This window comes from Oncorhynchus nerka, linkage group LG7 (assembly GCF_034236695.1).
Source record: "Oncorhynchus nerka isolate Pitt River linkage group LG7, Oner_Uvic_2.0, whole genome shotgun sequence".
NCBI classification, from domain to species: domain Eukaryota; kingdom Metazoa; phylum Chordata; class Actinopteri; order Salmoniformes; family Salmonidae; genus Oncorhynchus; species Oncorhynchus nerka.
In genome coordinates this window covers 41,418,476-41,438,094 of record NC_088402.1, presented here as the reverse complement: position 1 = coordinate 41,438,094, position 19,619 = coordinate 41,418,476, and the positions used below count along the sequence as shown (strand labels likewise).

Genomic DNA, 19,619 nt, shown 5'->3' with positions numbered 1-19,619 from the left:
ACAAAAAAGAGAGGGCGAGAGAGGAAGTGCCGTAAAGTCTTGAGTGACTCCCAGCTGTGCGTCGGTAAGGGACGCCTCTCTCTCCTTCTCTCACTCAGTAGATTAAAAAGTCCACATAAAGGAGAGAGAAGAGTCCACTTGCAGTTCAATGGTTGAAAGAAAGTGCGCCGGAGCTCAAATCGGCTTTGAGAAATTAAGCCCTGTGTTGTGGCTGGGCATAAACAAACAGGGGACAGTGTGTGGATCTGAGAGTGTGTGTGTGTGTACAGTGAGCTAAGGGCCACCCTGGCAATTCTAGGTGAAAATGTGCGCACACACTCGCTCACTGGGGAGGATAGAGACGTTGAGGCTTTAAAGAAAGTGTAAGAGAGAGAATGCTAAAGTATGGTTATTGGTTGGATAGATGTGAAAAATGAAGGAAATGAGGCAGAAAAAAAGACTGAACTGTCCTCCTGTATCTCCAGGGAGAAAAGACTGGACTATCCTCCTGTATCTCCAGGGAGAAAAGACTGAACTATCCTCCTGTATCTCCAGGGAGAAAAGACTGAACTATCCTCCTGTATCTCCAGGGAGAAAAGACTGAACTATCCTCCTGTATCTCCAAGGAGAAAAGACTGGACTATCCTCCTGTATCTCCAGGGAGAAAAGACTGGACTATCCTCCTGTATCTCCAGGGAGAAAAGACTGAACTGTCCTCCTGTATCTCCAGGAAGAAAAGACTGAACTATCCTCCTGTATCTCCAGGGGGAAAAGACTGAACTATCCTCCTGTATCTCTAGGGAGAAAAGACTGAACTGTCCTCTTGTATCTCCAAGGAGAAAAGACTGAACTATCCTCCTGTATCTCCAGGGGGAAAAGACTGAACTATCCTCCTGTATCTCCAGGGAGAAAAGACTGAACTATCCTCCTGTATCTCCAGGGAGAAAAGACTGAACTATCCTCCTGTATCTCTAGGGGGAAAAGACTGAACTGTCCTCCTGTATCTCCAGGGGGAAAAGACTGAACTGTCCTCCTGTACCTCCAGGGGGAAAAGACTGAACTGTCCTCCTGTATCTCCAGGGGGAAAAGACTGAACTGTCCTCCTGTATCTCCAGGAAGAAAAGACTGAACTATCCTCCTGTATCTCCAGGGAGAAAAGACTGGACTATCCTCCTGTATCTCCAGGGGGAAAAGACTGAACTATCCTCCTGTATCTCCAGGGAGAAAATACTGAACTATCCTCCTGTATCTCTAGGGAGAAAAGACTGAACTATCCTCCTGTATCTCTAGGGAGAAAAGACTGGACTATCCTCCTGTATCTCCAGGGAGAAAAGACTGAAATATCCTCCTGTATCTCCAGGGGGAAAAGACTGAACTATCCTCCTGTACCTCCAGGGAGAAAAGACTGAACTATCCTCCTGTATCTCCAGGGAGAAAAGACTGAACTGTCCTCCTGTATCTCCAGGAAGAAAAGACTGAACTATCCTCCTGTACCTCCAGGGGGAAAAGACTGAACTATCCTCCTGTATCTCCAGGGAGAAAAGACTGAACTATCCTCCTGTACCTCCAGGGGGAAAAGACTGAACTATCCTCCTGTACCTCCAGGGGGAAAAGACTGAACTATCCTCCTGTATCTCCAGGGAGAAAAGACTGAACTGTCCTCCTGTATCTCCAGGAAGAAAAGACTGAACTATCCTCCTGTACCTCCAGGGGGAAAAGACTGAACTATCCTCCTGTATCTCCAGGGAGAAAAGACTGAACTATCCTCCTGTACCTCCAGGGGAAAAGACTGAACTATCCTCCCTGTACCTCCAGGGGATAAAAAAGACTGAACTATCCTCCTGTATCTCCAGGGATAAAAGACTGAACTATCCTCCTGTATCTCCAGGGAGAAAAAGACTGTCCTCCTGTATCTCCAGGGAGAAAAGACTGAACTGTCCTCCTGTATCTCCTGAACTGTCCTCCTCCAGGGGGAAAAGACTGAACTGTCCTCCTGTATCTCCAGGGAGGAACTATCCTCCTGTATCTCCAGGGAGAAAAGACTGAACTGTCCTCCTGTATCTCCAGGGAGAAAAGACTGAACTATCCTCCTGTATCTCCAGGGAGAAAAGACTGAACTGTCCTCCTGTATCTCCAGGGAGAAAAGACTGAACTGTCCTCCTGTATCTCCAAGGAGAAAAGACTGAACTGTCCTCCTGTATCTCCAGAAAAGAGCAAGAACTTCACTTATTCTTAGAACACTTTATTCCTTTCACATCTCTTATACTTCTTGCTCTCTTTTGTACAAGTACAGCGAATAACTAAGACGCATTATGGCCTGTAGTGCCTTGATCTGATCATGAAGCCCTCCTCATTCTCACTTTTTCTGATGGAAGCGACACCGTTCTCATCAAATCCTCTCTCTCTCTCTCACACACACACACACACACACACACACATCCCTCCCCAGTGTAACCCCCTGCCTCTTTATCCAATTAGAGGGCACAAGTTCAGTCCTACTAAATCACAACTTTCCAGTGAGCTCAGATTAAACTCTGTGTGACCGCCATGTGGCTTGGGAGCTCCCTCTCTCTCTCCTTATACTACAGTTATCACTCACTCACTCTCTGTCTGTCATTTGGTCAGTCAGTCAGTGTCTTTCCATCTGTGGATCTTCTTGGATCTATGCTTGTGTAGTAATTGCTTTATTTGACTCCCTACGCTCATCTCAGTCAATATCTCCATGCTTCATCTCTCCCTTCCTCATTCCATCCCTCTCTCCCAGTGCCAGGAAACAACCACAGAGCCAACAATCCCTTCATTCTCTCTACTCTATTTTTACTTCCTCGTCATTGGGTGATCTTTCTTCTCATCCTGACAGATATGGGATTTAAAGAAGGGCCATCCTACGGTGTTTTTGTGCTCAATCTCACTCGGTGAAACAGCAGTGGAGAATTACATTAAACTGACACGTGTCATTTCACCCTTTGGTCAGAGAGGGTATTTGTTTGATTGACAGGAGGGAGTTGTGGCTGGGCTTGAAACACCATAGATGATAGAACACTAAGATGCTGTTTAGAAAGGTGTCCGACACTGCCTCTTGGTGGTGGAATTGTGTATTACTCACATTGCAAACATATTTTCTGCATGCCCTGTACAGTACCTTTGGAAAGTAATTCAGACCCCTTGACTTTTTCCACATTTTGTTACGTTCCTGCCTTATTCTAAAGTGGATTGAATAAACTAAATCCTCATGTACACATATTGACAAAGCAAAAAGGCTCCGAGACAGGATTGTATCAAGGCACAGATCTGGGGAAGGGTACCAAAAAATGTCTGCAGCATTGAAGGTCCCCAAGACCACAGTGGCCTTCATCATTCCTAAATGGATGACGTTTGGAGCCAGCAAGACTCTTCCTAGAGATGGCCTGAGCAATAGGGGGAGAAGGGCATTGGTCAGGGAGGTTGACAGAGCTCCAGAGTTCCTCTGTGGAGATGAGAGAACCTTCATGAAGGACAACCATCTCTGCAGCATTCCACCAATCAGGCCTTCATGGTAGAGTGGCCAGACGGAAGCCACTCCTCAGTAAAAGGCACATAATAGCCCGCTTGGAGTTTGCCAAAAGGCACCTAAAGACTGACCATGAGAAACAAGATTCTCTGGTCTGATGAAACCAAGATTGAACACTTTGGCCTGAATGCCAAGTGTCACATCTGGAGAAAACCTGTTACTATCCCGATGGTGAAGCATGGCAGTGGCAGCGTCCTGCTGTGAGGATGTTTTTCTTCGGCAGGGACTGGGCGACTAGTCAGGATCGATGGCAAAGATGAACGGATGAACAATGATTCATTTAATATTTACTTTGTGTCCCTGTGTAGAATGTCCACTACAAGATGAAAGGAACAAAGTACAGAGAGATCCTTGATGAAAACCTGCTACAGAGCGCTCAGGACCTCAGACTGTTCACCTTCCAACAGGACAACAACCCTAAGCACACAGCAAAGACAACCCTGGAGTGGCTTTGGGAGAAGTCTCTGAATGTTCTAGAGTGGCCCAGTCAGAGCCCGGATTTGAACCCGATCAATCATCTCTGGAGAGACCTGAAAATAGCTGTGCAGCGAAGCTCCCCCATCCAACCTGACAGAGCTTGAGAGGATCTGCAGAGAAGAATGAGAGAAACTCCCCATATACAGGTGTGCCGAGCTTGTAGCGTCATACCAAAGAAGACTCGAGAGTGTAATAGCTGCCAAAGATGCTTCAAAGTACTGAGTAAAGGGACATTTTTATAAATTTGTAGAAAATTCTAAAAGCCTGTTTTTTGCTTCGTCATTATGGGGTATTGTGTGTAGATTGATTTTAATACATTTTAGAATAAGGCTGTAACGTAACAAACTGAAAAAAAGTCAAAGGGCAACGTACTGAAGTACTTACTAAAGTAAAACTAAGCAATAAGCCCAAGGGGGTGTGGTATATAGTCACCATTCCAGGCGAAGGGCTGTTCTTAAGCGTGACGCCACACAGAGTGCCCGGATACAGCCCTTAGCTGTGGTATATTGGAAATATACCAAACACCCGAGTTGCTTTACTGCTATTATAAACTGGTTACCAATGTAATTAGAGCAGTAAAAAGAAAGGTTTTGCCAAACCCATGGTATACGGTCTGATATACCACAGCTTTCAGCCAATCAGCATTCAGGGCTCTAACCACCCAGTTTATAATTAAAAACATACAAGCAATCCAAACACTAACAAAAGGGGTGTTGCAATATGTTTAATAGTAGTTCCAAATGCCAGTTACAGGGAATGTGATTTGAGTAGTTCATTTAGACATTTATCATGAACCATCTTGCAACTTGCTACTAAAACATACCAACAACACAATTTAGATTGCTATGGAGTGTGACGTTTCATCAGTTACTGCTTTGACATTGACTAGTAGTCTCTTTTTTCCCCCCCCAAGAGGATATATTTTGGGATTGTCACTAATCTACAGTTCAAATCCCATTGCCTTATATTATAGAGATTATATAACACACCTGTCTGAAATGGGTATCAGGGACACAAATTGAATTCCAGGGGAGTAATGAGCAGACTGTCTCACGGAATCAATGCAGGCAAACAGTAATGTCCAGTTGTCTCTGACTACAGCATATTATGGCAACAAGAGAACATGAAAAAGACACTTGTATTTCTGTACTTTATTACTAGTACGACCAGAGCTTCATGTAGGCCTAGATCTGAAAGTCTACAGAGCCACAACCCCCTCCCCCAAACAGCGGTCCCAACTTCCGTCACACAAATTAAGACGTTCCCCAGAAAGAGATTACACTTAAGGAAAATAACTGAACAAAACAGCGTATTTACTTTTAAAAACAGAAATGTCCAAATACCACAAAAATCTAAAATTACATGGGCCGTAGTTACATCACACATTGAACTGGCACAACCACCACTATAGTGCAGACAAAACTGTATTGATGAGACAGGCCAATAGATATAGCATTGACAATAAACAGGCTCCCAAATGAGTTTCAAACATGTTATGCTAGACTATGAGGGGAAGGGTGTAGTTAGGGTTGATTCATTTTAGTCATATTTACAACCTTGACATTATATAAATCACCATCATGGAAGACTAGAACATTCCCTTACTGCATGCATTGAGCATCCCTGAGGAATAGCGTCTCAAAATCATGTCGGACTGATTTAAGAATCAAAGATTTTAAATGAAAAGAATGCAACGATAAACACCCTGATGCAGACTTGACAGATAAACATAACTATGTATTAAAATAGAAGAAATATACAGACAGTAGTGTTAAAAAACATTTAAAAATGTGAATCTTGTACAACAACAAAAAAATGCTGGGACACAACCGGCCGCGAGTCCTATTGGGCTGCGCACAATTGGCCCAGTGTAGTCCGGGTTAGGGGAGGGTTTAGCTGGGGGCGTTTTACTTGGCTCACCACGCTCTAGCGACTCCTTCGCCTCGGACGTTAGTCGAACAGTGTTTCCGCCGACACATTGGAGCAGCTGGCTTCCGGGTTAAGTGGGCAGGTGTTTAAGAAGCGCAGGTCATGTTTTGGAGGACGCGCGACTCGACCTTCACCTCTCCCGAGACTGTTGGGGAGTTGCAGCGATGAGACCAGATCGAAATTGGGGAGAAACATGCTGGGACTGAAGGTGCAGCGGTCACTCGGCTGTTTCACACAGTGTTGCGAGACGGTTCTGTGGAGAGCAATGTGAACATGAGTTTGATGTAACAGCTACTCTCAGCTTTGACAAAGAAAACCCATTTCAAACCAGCTAAATACACACAGCTAATGTGAGGCAATCATACAAACATATAAAGTGCTGTGAAAAAGTATTTGCCCCCTTTCTGATTCTCTATTTTTGCATATTGTTTACGGAATGTTAACGGATCTTCAACGAATATCAAATATTAGGTTAAGGGAACCTGAGCTTACAAAGAAAAGAAAGAAGCAGCTCAGTGTGATGTTCGCCTGCAGAATTCATGGTTCCTTCTTTTAAGGCAAGTCACCCAGGTCCCGAGGCAGCAAAGCTTCCTCAAACCATCCCACTACCACCACCATACTTGACTGTTGATGAGGTTCTTACTGTGAAATGCAGTGTTTGGTTTTCACCAGGCATAATGGGAACCATCTCATCCATAAAGTTGACTCAAGTTTGCCAAAACGCACCCGGGTGATCAAGACTTTTGGAAGAATGTTGTATGGACAGACGGGTCCCATTATGCCTGGCAAAAAACAAACACTGCATTCAACTCATATACGGGCTGCGTGGTGCGACTATAGGCTGTTGATTAGAGAAAGTAGCAAAAGAAGCTTGCGCTCTGGTCCTTGCCTCCAGGCTGCACAGCTGTTCTCTCATCAAGTGATCATATTTTACCCCATCAGACTTCTCCATTTAATCATGTCAAATTAGTTTCGATTTAGAATGGCCAGTTAATCAAATGAGCAAGGGAAGAAAACAGACGTCATCCACCCTCAGATAGTGAATGGAGGCAGCACGCTTTCCCGCAGGTCTGTTTTTCAATGATGCCGGATAGACTACTTTGGTTTTATAGGGGAGCTGTGCTTAATAGGAGCAGCCGAGAAATAAACACTTTGACTCCACACAACAACCACTGTTTGAAGAGCATGCTTTCGCTTTGCGACAGGTGATATTCCGCCCAACCCGGTTCCTGCAGCTATACAGAGCTTCATTTGTGAAATCTGTTCGGGAACATCGATAGTAACATGTTTTCGCAACGGAACATATTTCACCAAACTGCTGACACTCCATGTACACACTTGATAAAGGAATGAAAGAGAGACAGGAGGGCGATGGAAAAGCATGGTGGTGAGATGTTCTTTAGTTATAAGGTCATGTGTCCGCGTTTTATGAAAACATAAAAAGAAATCCCTATTACTAGGCTATTCAAAATCCGCCCTGCACAATCAATGAACAGACAGCATCGACTAGTGCTATACATTCTCTACCAGACTCATGGATAGACATTTTGGAATGTAGCATATATAACCAGTCCATCCAGTATGTATAATAATTACATTCCACACTCAAAAAGCCATTCCTCACATTTGTTTAATTTTGGATGCTAGACCAATTATGTGCCAAAGACATCTTAAATCAGTTTTGTTTCATGTTTGTTTTTCTGCCATGCATAATATGCAGTAGGCTAAGTATTGTATAAAAGCACAATTGTCATTTTTATTCAGAGTTTTCAGGCCTGGGCTCATAAGCCTATGCATAGGTTGTTTTGAATGAATCATCACCTTGGAAAGCGTTGTCCATTTCCTTGTGTTAGGCTTTGAAACATCCACAAACATGTTTTACACTTTTTCAACCTGCTGCTGAACTTCTTTCTCCAAATTGATCGTCACAGTGAGGTGATTTTAAAAGCATGATACTATTTTGATGATAAGCGTTTGATGTGATTTTCGATTTCATTTGCATTGATGTCAGAGCGGTTAGAGGGACAGCCCCGAGTACCAGGCCATTAACGACACGATGTTCGTCAGGGTACTTACCAACACATGTCCTGAGTGCATAAGAGGAAATTACCGTGACTCAGTCACGTGCAATTTAACTGCTTTCATGACTGCCGGTGTGGTGGTAATACGGTGACCGCGACAGCCCTAGTGAAGACCATACCTGTAGCAGACGAATGCTCGTTATGGCCGTCTCATCCAGCTGTCCCAGGTCCACAGTGTCCATCTGACTGGCCAGCAGCTGAATGCTCTGGAACCAAAAACTCTACATCAGCAGATTAACCTTATCGACACACAGGAAGTGTGTCAATTTCACTGCACCTATCCGGTGTGTGACAATAAAACAAGAATAATCAGGTTGACACATTTTACACAGGTAACATGAACACACAAACAGTCAGAGTTAGTGGGGGTATTTATCCAAGTCCGATGGTCACACATACTGTTCAGAAAGGACCAGTCTAAAACTGGAAGGCTGATGGCAGCCTGCTTACCACTCCGTCCCCCACAGGGACATTGATGAAGATATCATTACTGCCTTCTGAGATGGGGGAGCCGTTGACCGAGATGCTGTACACCCTCTCCTTGTGGCGGGGTATCCTCGTCGCCAGGGTCTTGGGAAGCCTGAGGTATTTGACAACACGTGAAGCGGTGTCCACTAGCACAGTGGTACCCAATGTTGCTTTAGGGGCCTTCGTGTCCCGCCTGGAAAATGTAACTAGGGGAAAGACTGGATAGACCGTTCTCTAACCACAAACCAGCTTTAGGAAACACTCGTTATGGACAAGCCGCAGCAAACCCAACTCATCTTATTAAAAACAGAACATCACCCACTGCCACTTTACCAGGGGTCGAAGCGTGGTGTGATGAGGGGGGTAGGGCCCATCAGGGAGCTGTCCAGCATGTTCCTAGTAGGAGTGACCAGTGGCTTCCTACTGGTCCTGAACACAAGTGGCAAATGAATATCAGAAAGTTATTTCCATACATCCATAAAACACACACACACCAACACATACAAAAATACTAACAGATTTTGGCTGAGGAAAGGGCCTTACTTTTTGATGGAGGTGTTCTGCTGGCTGACTGACAGTGCTTTGGCCCTCTTTGACAGAGGTTTCCTAGTTGATTTACCCTGAGAATTGGACCATGTGGCAACAGTGCAGGTTGGAGTTAAACATGGTGCAGTACTAATACTGATATGGGCTATTGCTATAATTTGGAATAAAAATGTAAAAGCCTAAAGAAGGGAGGCTTTTGAGGACTACATTGAGTCTTCTGAAACTAAACACACGATAAGTCTCCCTAACCTTGCCAATGAATACATCACTAACCTTCTTCCCTCTGGCCATAATAGTGTTCTCCTCATCCTCTGAACTTGTCCTGACTTCACCGCTTTCCAACGTTACTGCAGTGGAGCAGAATAAGTTGAACATTCAGTGGGATCCCTTTCTGTTGCATTTCTCCCCAAGGCGAAGGTCGAGTCCCACCATGACCCACCTAACCGCGCTTCTTAACACCCGTCCACTTAACCCGAAAGCCAGCCGCACCAATGTGTCGGAGGAAACACTAACTGACGACCTAACCCGGGCGACGCTGGGCCAATTGTGCGGCGCCCTATGGGACTCCCGGTCACAGTCGGTTGTGATACAGCCTGGGATCGAACCCGGGTCTGTAGTGACACCTCAAGCACTGCAACTTTTAAAATTGAACCTTTATCTACCTAGGAAAGTCAGTTAAGAAATTATTATTTTACAATGACGGTCTACCCGGCCAAACCCTCCCCTAACCCGGCCAATTGTTGCGCTGCCCTATGGGACTCCCAATCACGGCCAGTTGTGATACAGGCCGGGATCAAACCCGGGTCTGTAGTGACGCCTCTAGCACTGAGATGCAGTGCCTTTGACCGCTGCGCCACTCGGGAGGCCATCCAGTGGGATTCTAAAAAGAGTCACAGACACATAACAACTGGTATGCAGTATAGCAAAGAGACTTGCCTTTTTTAGCAGTCTTGGGGAGAATAGTATGGACTTCAGCCATGATGCTCTCCACTTGTGCAGCCTCTAATTTCTGGAAGTAGACAAATAGAGTGAACAGAGACTGTGTGGGTGGCACTTGATGTTGTGTCAAAACTATGGCCAGACTTAACTGACAGTTGATGAAATATTCCATTTTAATTTATACTGAACAAAAATATAAAACATTCAAAGTTTTTCCCATGTTTCATGAGCGGAAATAAAATACGATTTTCCATACGCACAAAAGGCTTCTAGAATTTTACACAAATGTTTACATCTGTTAGTGAGCATTTCTACTTGCCAAGATAATCCATCCACCTGATAGGTATGGCATATCAAGAAGCTGATTAAACAGCATGATCATTACACAGGTGCACCTTGTGCCGGGGACAATAAAAAGCCACTAAAATGTGCAGTTGTGTACAGATGTCTCAAGTTGAGGAAGCGTGCAATTGGCATACTGACTACAGGAATGTCCACCAGAGCTGATGACAGATTATTTAATGTTCATTTCTCTACCATAAGCCACCTCCAACGTTGTTTTAAATTATTTAGCAATATGTCCAACCGGCCTCACAACTGCAGACCATGAGTAACCACTCTAGCCCAGGACCTCCACATCCGGCTTCTTCACCTGCGGATTAAACTGTGGGTTTACACAACCAAAGATTTTTCTTTCATCTGCGTGCTCGTCGTCCTCACCAGGATCTTGACCTGACTGCAATTCGGCAACATGTGCCCTTTACGGATTAATCCCGGTTCCAACTGTACCGGGAAAATGGCTGATGTCAATGTTGTGAACAAAGTGCCCCATGGTATCGGGGTTATGATATGGGCAGGCGTAAGCTACGGACAACAAACACAATTGCATTTTAATTTGAATGGACAGAGATATGACGAGATCCTGGTGCCCATTGTCATCCATGGCCTGCATACTCAGACATGTCACGCATTGAGCATATTTGGGATGCTCTGGATCGACGTGTATGACAGCGTGTTCCAGTAACCGACAATATTCATTAACTTCGCACAGCCATTGAAGAGGTGTAAGACAACATTCCACAATCAACAGCTTGATTAACTATACCCAAAGGAGATGTCTTGCTGCATGAGGTAAATGGTGGTCACACTAGATACGGACTGGTTTTCTGATCCACGCCCTTGTTAGCAGTCAATCAGGAGATTAAGAGTCGACCCGTGGTGGTTTGTGCTCAGCCCTCTCTTTTCCCTGGATCAACACAGTTGAGTTTTTCCTTGTTGTTCGAGACCAATTCATTCGGGTGACGGCACCAAGTGTTAGCAGTTGATGTTACTCTTCAAAAACACAAACCAATGCAAATCAGGGGGAGAAAAATAGGTTCATTCAAAAAAGGACAAATCATAGATGTTATGCTGAGAAATAGATGTTCATTCTCCCCTGTCCTCAGTGATTCTCTCCACAGAACAAAGGGACGGGATGTAGTTTTATAACCCAACCCTAGCCTGTGGTTGACCAATTAGAATTCCTTGCAATAGAACTGGGCCAATGGCCAAATAACAAGTATCCTGTTTCAGGCTCAATGCCTTTACAAATTCTTCCCATGTCTCTGACCCGTTAACCATTAATTCCCTATTACAGAAAAAAACACTTTCCATTGATACCGTTGGTCCCACCTCTGGTACTAAGTCATTGTTTTTCAAGTAAGTCTCAAGTCTTAGCACTCAAGTCCCAAGTCAAGACAGGCAAGTCCGAGTCAAGTCTCAAGTCCTAAACTTAGAGTTGAGTCCTAAACAAGTCAATGTGCTCTTCACCAAATGTATTATCATTTCATATTTTTAACAAGAGTAATAGTTAGTATATTAGAGTTACGCAAATCATGAATGCTTTTAAAAACCTATATACACACTGCTCAAAATAATAAAGGGAACACTTAAACGACAATGTAACGCCAAGTCAATCACACTTCTGTGAAATAAAAAACTGTTCACTTAGGAAGCAACACTGATTGACAAATTTCACATGCTGTTGTGCAAATGGAATAGACAACAGGTGGAAATTATAGGCAATTAGCAAGACACCCCCAATAAAGGAGTGGTTCTGCAGGTGGTAACCACAGACCACTTATCAGTTCCTATGCTTCCTTGCTGATGTTTTGGTCACTTTTTGAATGCTAGCGGTGCTTTCACTCTAGTGGTAGCATGAGACGGAGTCTACAACCCACACAAGTGGCTCAGGTAGTGCAGCTCATCCAGGATGGCACATCAATGCGAGCTGTGGCAAGAAGGTTTGCTGTGTCTGTCAGCGTAGTGTCCAGAGCATGGAGGCGCTACCAGGAGACAGGCCAGTACATCAGGAGACGTGGAGGAGGCCGTAGGAGGGCAACAACCCAGCAGCAGGACCGCTACCTCCGCCTTTGTGCAAGGAGGAGCAGGAGGAGCACTGACAGAGCCCTGCAAAATGACCTCCAGCAGGCCACAAATGTGCATGTGTCTGCTCAAACAGTCAGAAACAGACTCCATGAGGGTGGCATGAGGGCCCGATGGCCACAGGTGGCGGTTGAGCTTATACAGCCCAACAACGTGCAGGACGTTTGGCATTTGCCAGAGAACACCAATATTGGCAAATTCGCCACTGGCGCCCTGTGCTCTTCACAGATGAAAGCAGGTTCACACTGAACACATGTGACAGTCTGGAGACGCTGTGGAGAACGTTCTGCTGCCTGAAACATCCTCCAGCATGACCGGTTTGGCGGTGGGTCAGTCATGGTGTGGGGTGGCATTTCTTTGGGGGGGCCGCACAGCCCTCTATGTGCTCGCCAGAGGTAGCCTGATTGCCATTAGGTACCGAGATGAGATCCTCAGACCCCTTGTGAGACCATATGCTGGTGCGGTTGGCCCTGGGTTCCTCCTAATACAAGACAATGCTAGACCTCATGTGGCTGGAGTGTGTCAGCAGTTCCTGCAAGAGGAAGGCATTGATGCTATGGACTGGCCCGCCCGTTCCCCAGACCTGAATCCAAGGGAGGAGATCCCTCAGGAGACCATCCGCCACCTCATCAGGAGCATGCCCAGGCATTGTAGGGAGGTCATACAGGCACGTGGAGGCCACACACACTATTGAGCCTCAGTTTGACTTATTTTAAGGACATCACATCAAAGTTGGATCAGCCTGTAGTGTGGTTTTCCACTTTAATTTTGAGTGTCACTCCAAATCCAGACCTCCATGGGTTGATAAATATGATTTCCATTGATAATTTGTGTGATTTTGTTGTCAACACATTCAACTATGTAAAGAAAAAAGTATTTAATAAGAATATTTAATTCATTCAGATGTAGGATGTGTTCTTTTAGTGTTCCCTTTATTTTTTTGAGCAGTGTATTTATTAATTTCCAAATAAAAGTTATATTTCCATGGAAATACATGGGTAGCCATGAGAAAACCCCCCCAAATAGTGATCGACTATGGAGGATCGCCATCGCCCAACCGTAACACACACACACACATACCCTCTGTGTGGTTACAGTAGGCTAACGTATGTCAATGGTTTTAGGAACAGCAGCACCATCAGGCAGGATTTAGGCTACCAACTGCCTAGCCAATTGTAGCTCAATCTTGGGTGCAATGATCACGTTCCCACACTGACTGACTGTGTGGAGGCTCATTGATTTAACGTTAAGTTATGCTACACTAACAAAGTTATATAGCTGTCGGCTATATTAGCCACAATTTACTGTTCTTTGTGCAGCTTCAAATGTCGAACAAAGTTGGTTGTTGCGCCTCCGTCTGTCATTTTCTTCCCGCATGTTTTGCAAGTTGCAATCCATTTTTTTTTTATACACTGTCGTCTTTATATCCGAAAATAATCATTTAGGGTATCATCTTTCCAAGGGATCCATCTGAATTCACCCGCTGACGTTCCTCTGCACTACCTTGCACAACTTTTTCTCAGCTGGCACAATTTGATTGGCTGCTGTCCGATTCAAACTGTAATCCATTAAATGAAGAGTTTATGCGCTACACACTTTAAAATAGCATTATTTTTAATATTTGGGCTTGGGGGAGGGTATCAAGTCAGGTCGAGTCATAAGGCTCAAGTCCAAGTCAAGAGTCATTAGTGGTAAAGTCAAAGTCGAGTTGCAGCATATTTGTGACTCGAGTCCACCTCTGGCTAGTACCCTCTTGACCGTTAGTACTCTGCGTTGTGTATCATTTTCTAAAATTCTTACATCCCTACCTTTTTTTAAAGGTACCTGTGACCAACAGATGCATATTTGAATTCCCATTAATGTGAACTCCATTGATCACGGCCTAACAAATGTGTTTCAATTGACTGATTTCCTTATATGAACTGTAACTCAGTAAAATCTTCAATTGTTAAGTTTATATTTTGGTTCAGTGTAGAAAACTCACCTTGACATCCTCCACCGGTGACTTTGGTTTCTCTGACCCTGAGGGGATAAAGGAGAGTTTTATCTGACAAACGTACACAACATACGCTAACCAAAAGAATGTGGACACATACTCGAACATCTCATTCCAAAATCCTGGGCATTAATATGGAGGTCTCCCCTTTGCTGCAATAACAGCCCCCACTCTTCTGGGAAGGCTTTCCACTAGGATGTTGGAACACTGCTGCGGGAACTTGCTTCCATTCAGCCACGAGAATTAGTGAGGTCGGGCAATTAGGCCCAACATTTTATCCCAAAGGTGTTTGATGTGGTTAAGTTCAGGGCTCTGTGCAGGCCAGTCAAGATCTTCCACACCGGTCTCAACAAACCATTTCTGTATGCACCTTGCTTTGTATACAGGGGCATTGTCATGTTGAAACAGAAAAGCGCCTTCCCCAAACTGTTGCCACAAAGTTGGAAGGACAGAATCATCTAGAATGTCATTGTATGCTGTAGCGTTAAGATTTCCCTTCACTGGAACTAAGGGACCTAGCTCAAACCATTAAAAACAGCCCCAGACCAATATTCCGCCACCAAACTTTACAGTTGGCACTATGCATTCAGGCAGGTAGCATTCTCCTGGCATCCGCCAAACCCAGATTAGTCCATCGGACTGTCAGATTCTGAAGAGTGATTCATCACTCCAGAGAACGCGTTTCCACTACTCCAGAGTTAAATGGCGTTGCGCATGGTGAAATTAGGCTTATGTGCGGCTGCTCGGCCATGGAAACCCATTCCATGAAGCTTCCAACGAACATTTTTTGTGCGGACGCTGCTTCCAGAGGCAGTTTGGAACTCGGTAGTGAGTTTTGCAACCGAGGAAAGACAATTTTTACGCGCTTCTGAGCTTGTGTGGCCTACCACTGCACAGCTGAGCTGTTGTTGCTCCTAGACGTTAACTTCACAATAACAACACTTACAGTTGACCTGGGCAGCTTTACCAGGGTAGAATTTTGACAACCTGACTTGTTGGAAAAGTTACATCCTATGACACTGCCACATTGAAAGACACTGAGCTCTTCAGTAAGGCCATTCTTCTGCCAATGTTTGTCAATGGAGATTGAAATCGAGCACACAGCCATGCACTTTACTTTAAGAATGTGAAAAGTCAGAATAAGTGTAGAGAGAATGATTTATTTCAGGTTTTATTTCTTTCATGACATTCCAAGTGGGTCAGATATTTACATACCAAATACTAATTGAGTGTAGCATTGCCTTTAAATTGTTGAACTTGGGTCAAACGTTTTGGGTAGCCTACCACAAGCTTCCCACAATAAGTTGGGTGAATTTTGCCCACTCCTCCTGACAGAGGTGGTATGACAGTCAGGTGTATAGGCCTCCTTCCTTGCAGACGCTTTTTCAGTTACGCCCACAACTTTTCTATAGGATTAAGGTCAGAGCTTTGTGATGGCCACTCCAATATTTTGACTTTGTTGTCCTTCTTAAGCCATTTTGCCACAACTTTGGAAGTATGCTTGGGGTCATTGTCCACTTGGAAGACCCATTCACGACCAAGCTTTAACTTTCTGACTGATGTCTTGAGTTGTTGCTTCAATATATCAACATCATTGTACTTCCTCATGATGCCATCTATTTTGTGAAGTGCACCAGTCCCTCCTGCAGCAAAGAACCCCCACAACATGGTGCTACCACCCCCTTGTTTCACGGTTGGGATGGTGTTCTTCGGCTTGCAAGCCTCCCCCTTTTTCCTCAACCACTCCACAAATGTATTGTTTAACTATAGTTTTGGCAAGTCGGTTAGGACATCTACTTTGTGAATGACAAGTAATTCTTCCAACAATTGTTTACAGAGAGATTATTTCACTTATAATTCACTGTATCAAAATTCCAGCAGGTCAGAAGTTTACATACAGTAAGTTGACGGTGCCTTTAAACAGCTTGGAACATTTCAGAAAAGTATGTCATGGCTCTAGAAGCTTCTGATAGGTAAACCTCCAAATGACTCAAATTAGCCTGTGGATGTACAGTGCTCAAATAAATGAAGGGAACACTGAAATAACATCCTAGATCTGAATGAATGAAATATTATTATTAAATACTTTTTTCTTTACATAGTTGAATGTGCTGACAACAAAATCACACAAAAATGATCAATGGAAATCAAATTTTTCAACCCATGGAGGTCTGGCTTTGGAGTCACACTCAAAATTAAAGTGGAAAACCACACTACAGGCTGATCCAACTTTGATGTAATGTCCTTAAAACAAGTCAAAATGAGGTTCAGTAGTGTGTGTGGCCTCCACGTGCCTGTATGACCTCCCTACAACGCCTGGGCATGCTCCTGATGTGGCGGATTGTCTCCTGAGGGATCTTCTCCCAGACCTGGACTACAGCATCCGCCAACTCCTGGACAGTCTGTGGTGCAACGTGGCGTTGGTGGATGGAGCAAGACATGATGTCCCAGATGTGCTCAATTGGATTCAGGTCTGGGGAACGGGCGGGCCAGTCCATAGCATCAATGCCTTCCTCTTGCAGGAACTGCTGGCACACTCCAGACACAGGAGGTCTAGCATTGTCTTGCATTAGGAGGAACCCAGGGCCAACCGCACCAGCATATGGTCTCGCAAGGGGTCTGAGGATCTCATCTCGGTACCTAATGGCAGTCAGGCTACCTCTGGCGAGTACATGGAGGGCTGTGCGCCCCCCCAAAGAAATGCCACCCCACACCATGACTGACCCACCGCCAAACCGGTCATGCTGGAGGATGTTGCAGGCAGCAGAACGTTCTCTACGGCGTCTCCAGACTCTGTCACATCTGTCACGTACTCAGTGTAAACCTGCTTTCATCTGTGAAGAGCACAGGGCGCCAGTGGCGAATTTGCCAATCTTGGTGTTCTCTGGCAAATGCCAAACGTCCTGCACGGTGTTGGGCTGTAAGCACAACCCCCGACCAAAACATCAGCCAGGAAGCATAGGAACTGAGAAGTGGTCTGTGGTTACCACCTGCAGAACCACTCCTTTATTGGGGGGTGTCTTGCTAATTGCCTATAATTTCCACCTGTTGTCTATTCCATTTGCACAACAGCATGTGAAATTTATTGTCAATCATTGTTGCTTCCTAAGTGGACAGTTTGATTTCACTGAAGTGTGATTGACTTGGAGTTATATTGTGTTGTTTAAGTGTTCCCTTTATTTTTTTGTTTTTATCTCAAGGCCTACCTTCAAACTCAGTGCCTCTTTGTTTGACATCATGGGAAAATCTAAAGAAATCAGCCAAGACCTCAGGAAAAACAATTGTAGACCTCCACAAGTCTGGTTCATCCTTGGGAACAATTTCCAAATGCCTGAAGGTACCACATTCATCTGTATAAACAATAGTACGCAAGTATAAACACCATGGGACCACACAGCCGTCACACCGCTCAGGCAGGAGACGCGTTCTGTCTCCTAGGGATGAACGTACTTCGGTGCGAAAAGTAAAAATCAATCCCAGAACAGCAGCAATGGACCTTGTGAAGATGCTGGAGGAAACCGGTACAAAAGTATCTATACCCACAGTAAAACGAGTCCAATATCGACATAACCTGAAAGACCGCTCAGCAAGGAAGAAGCCACTGCTCCAAAACCGCCAAAAAAAAGCCAGACTACGGTTTGCAACTGCACATGGGGACAAAGATTGTACTTTTTGGAGAAATGTCCTCTGGTCTGATGAAACAAAAATATTACTTTTTGGCCATAATAACCATTGTTATCTTTGGAGGAAAAGGGGGGAAGCTTGCAAGCCGAAGAACACCATCCCAACCATAAAGCACGAGTGTGGCAGCATCATGTTGTGGGGGTGCTTTGCTGAAGGAGGGACTGGTGCACTTCACAAAATAGATGGCAACATGAGGAAGGACAATGATGTGGATATATTGAAGCAACATCTCAAGACATCAGTCAGGAAGTTAAAGCTTGGTTGCAAATGGGTGTTCCAAGTGGACAATGACCCCAAGCATACTTCCAAAGTTGTGGCAAAATGGCTTAAGGACAACAAAGTCAAAGTATTGGAGTGGCCATGACCTCAATCCTATAGACCAGCTCTGTCAGGAGGAACGGGCCAAAATTCACCCAACTTATTGTGGGAAGCTTGTGGAAGGCTACCAGAAACATTTGACCCAAGTTAAACAATTTACAGTCAATGCTACCAAATACTAATTGAGTATATGTAAACTTCTGACCCACTAGGAATGTGAAAGAAAGAAAATTGTAAATAAATCACTCTACTATTATTCTGACATTTCACATTCTTAAAATAAAGTGGTGATCCTAACTGACCTAAGACAGGGACTTTTTACCAAGATTAAATGTCAGGTATTGTGAAAAACTGAGTTTAAATGTATTTGGCTAAGGTGTATGTAAACTTCCGACTTCAACTGTATGTGTGTGTGTGTGACACACAAAAAAAGTATCTCTAACCAACCTTTCCCATGTGGTTGTCATCAGGTGCATGAGTCTTCACCTAACTTACCACAATGCTCAAGCCAGTTCATCTGCCTCACTGCTTTAGGCAGCTTGATCACAGCCATGTTGAAGAAGTTGTCTGCATCTTTCAGGAGGCTGTTTGTTCTCTCCTTCAGCCTTTCAACTACAGTTTTCACTGAAAATAAAAACGTTAGTATAACTTCTCCAACCACACGTTAACATTCACATAATGGCTAGCAGCTAACTTGCATATACATGCTCTTTGTCATTGGTCCATACCCTCACTGTCGAAATCTTCGAGAAAAGCCTCCAATTTGTCCAACTTGGGGTTTTTACGTTGTTTGGTCGTCTTCTTTGGTCGTCCCATTGTGACTCTGTGCATTGGTACCAACAGTAAATTGGTGCTTGGGATAGTCAAGCAGCTAAAATGTTGCTAGTAGTAACTAATGTTAGCTACCCCTTTTTTAACTATTCAGGCATCATGAGCTAGCTAACTTTACATGATTTAGCCAGATTGAAACTGCTCCGTTTCAAAAGTCCCTGTTTCACTTCAGATTTGAAATACATAAAATGCATTGGTATTCTAAACATTGAGGTTAACTGTTTGACATATTTAATTTCATTATGATTTACCCGGTGACGGAATTTTTTTTCATTTCCTAGTTAGAAACGTAATTCTGCTGCTCCCTCTCTTTCCAGCTGGAGAAATTTTAAAATGTCCACGCAGACGCAGAATGTGTCAGAGATCAGCCAATAAGGATACGCTTTACCTTGACGTC

The 19,619-nt window shown here is 44.3% G+C and overlaps 1 protein-coding gene across 1 annotated transcript; it reads right to left on the bottom strand.

Annotated features, from left to right (window-relative positions):
- Positions 1–4,715: 4,715 nt before the first annotated feature.
- LOC115131701 (borealin-like) lies at positions 4,716–19,580 on the bottom strand. Its single transcript, XM_029663637.2, has 11 exons — positions 19,474–19,580; positions 19,120–19,214; positions 18,887–19,015; positions 14,378–14,415; positions 9,967–10,039; positions 9,304–9,377; positions 9,028–9,104; positions 8,818–8,913; positions 8,467–8,596; positions 8,136–8,222; positions 4,716–6,188 (listed from the first exon to the last, which is right to left on the bottom strand). Exons 1-11 carry the CDS (start codon positions 19,494–19,496, stop codon positions 6,153–6,155), a joined length of 858 nt encoding a protein of 285 aa, XP_029519497.1. The 5' UTR covers positions 19,497–19,580; the 3' UTR covers positions 4,716–6,152.
- Between the last annotated feature and the right edge of the window lie 39 nt (positions 19,581–19,619).

Excerpts from the sequence above, each read along its gene's own strand:
- LOC115131701 (XM_029663637.2), bottom strand. The coding sequence starts at position 19,496 with ATGAAAAAAAATTCCGTCACCGG. Across the intron at positions 8,914-9,027 it reads CAGAACACCTCCATCAAAAA|GACCAGTAGGAAGCCACTGG; the intron begins GTAAGGCCCTTT and ends ACTTGTGTTCAG. Across the intron at positions 8,223-8,466 it reads TCCCTGTGGGGGACGGAGTG|AGCATTCAGCTGCTGGCCAG; the intron begins GTAAGCAGGCTG and ends TTTTGGTTCCAG.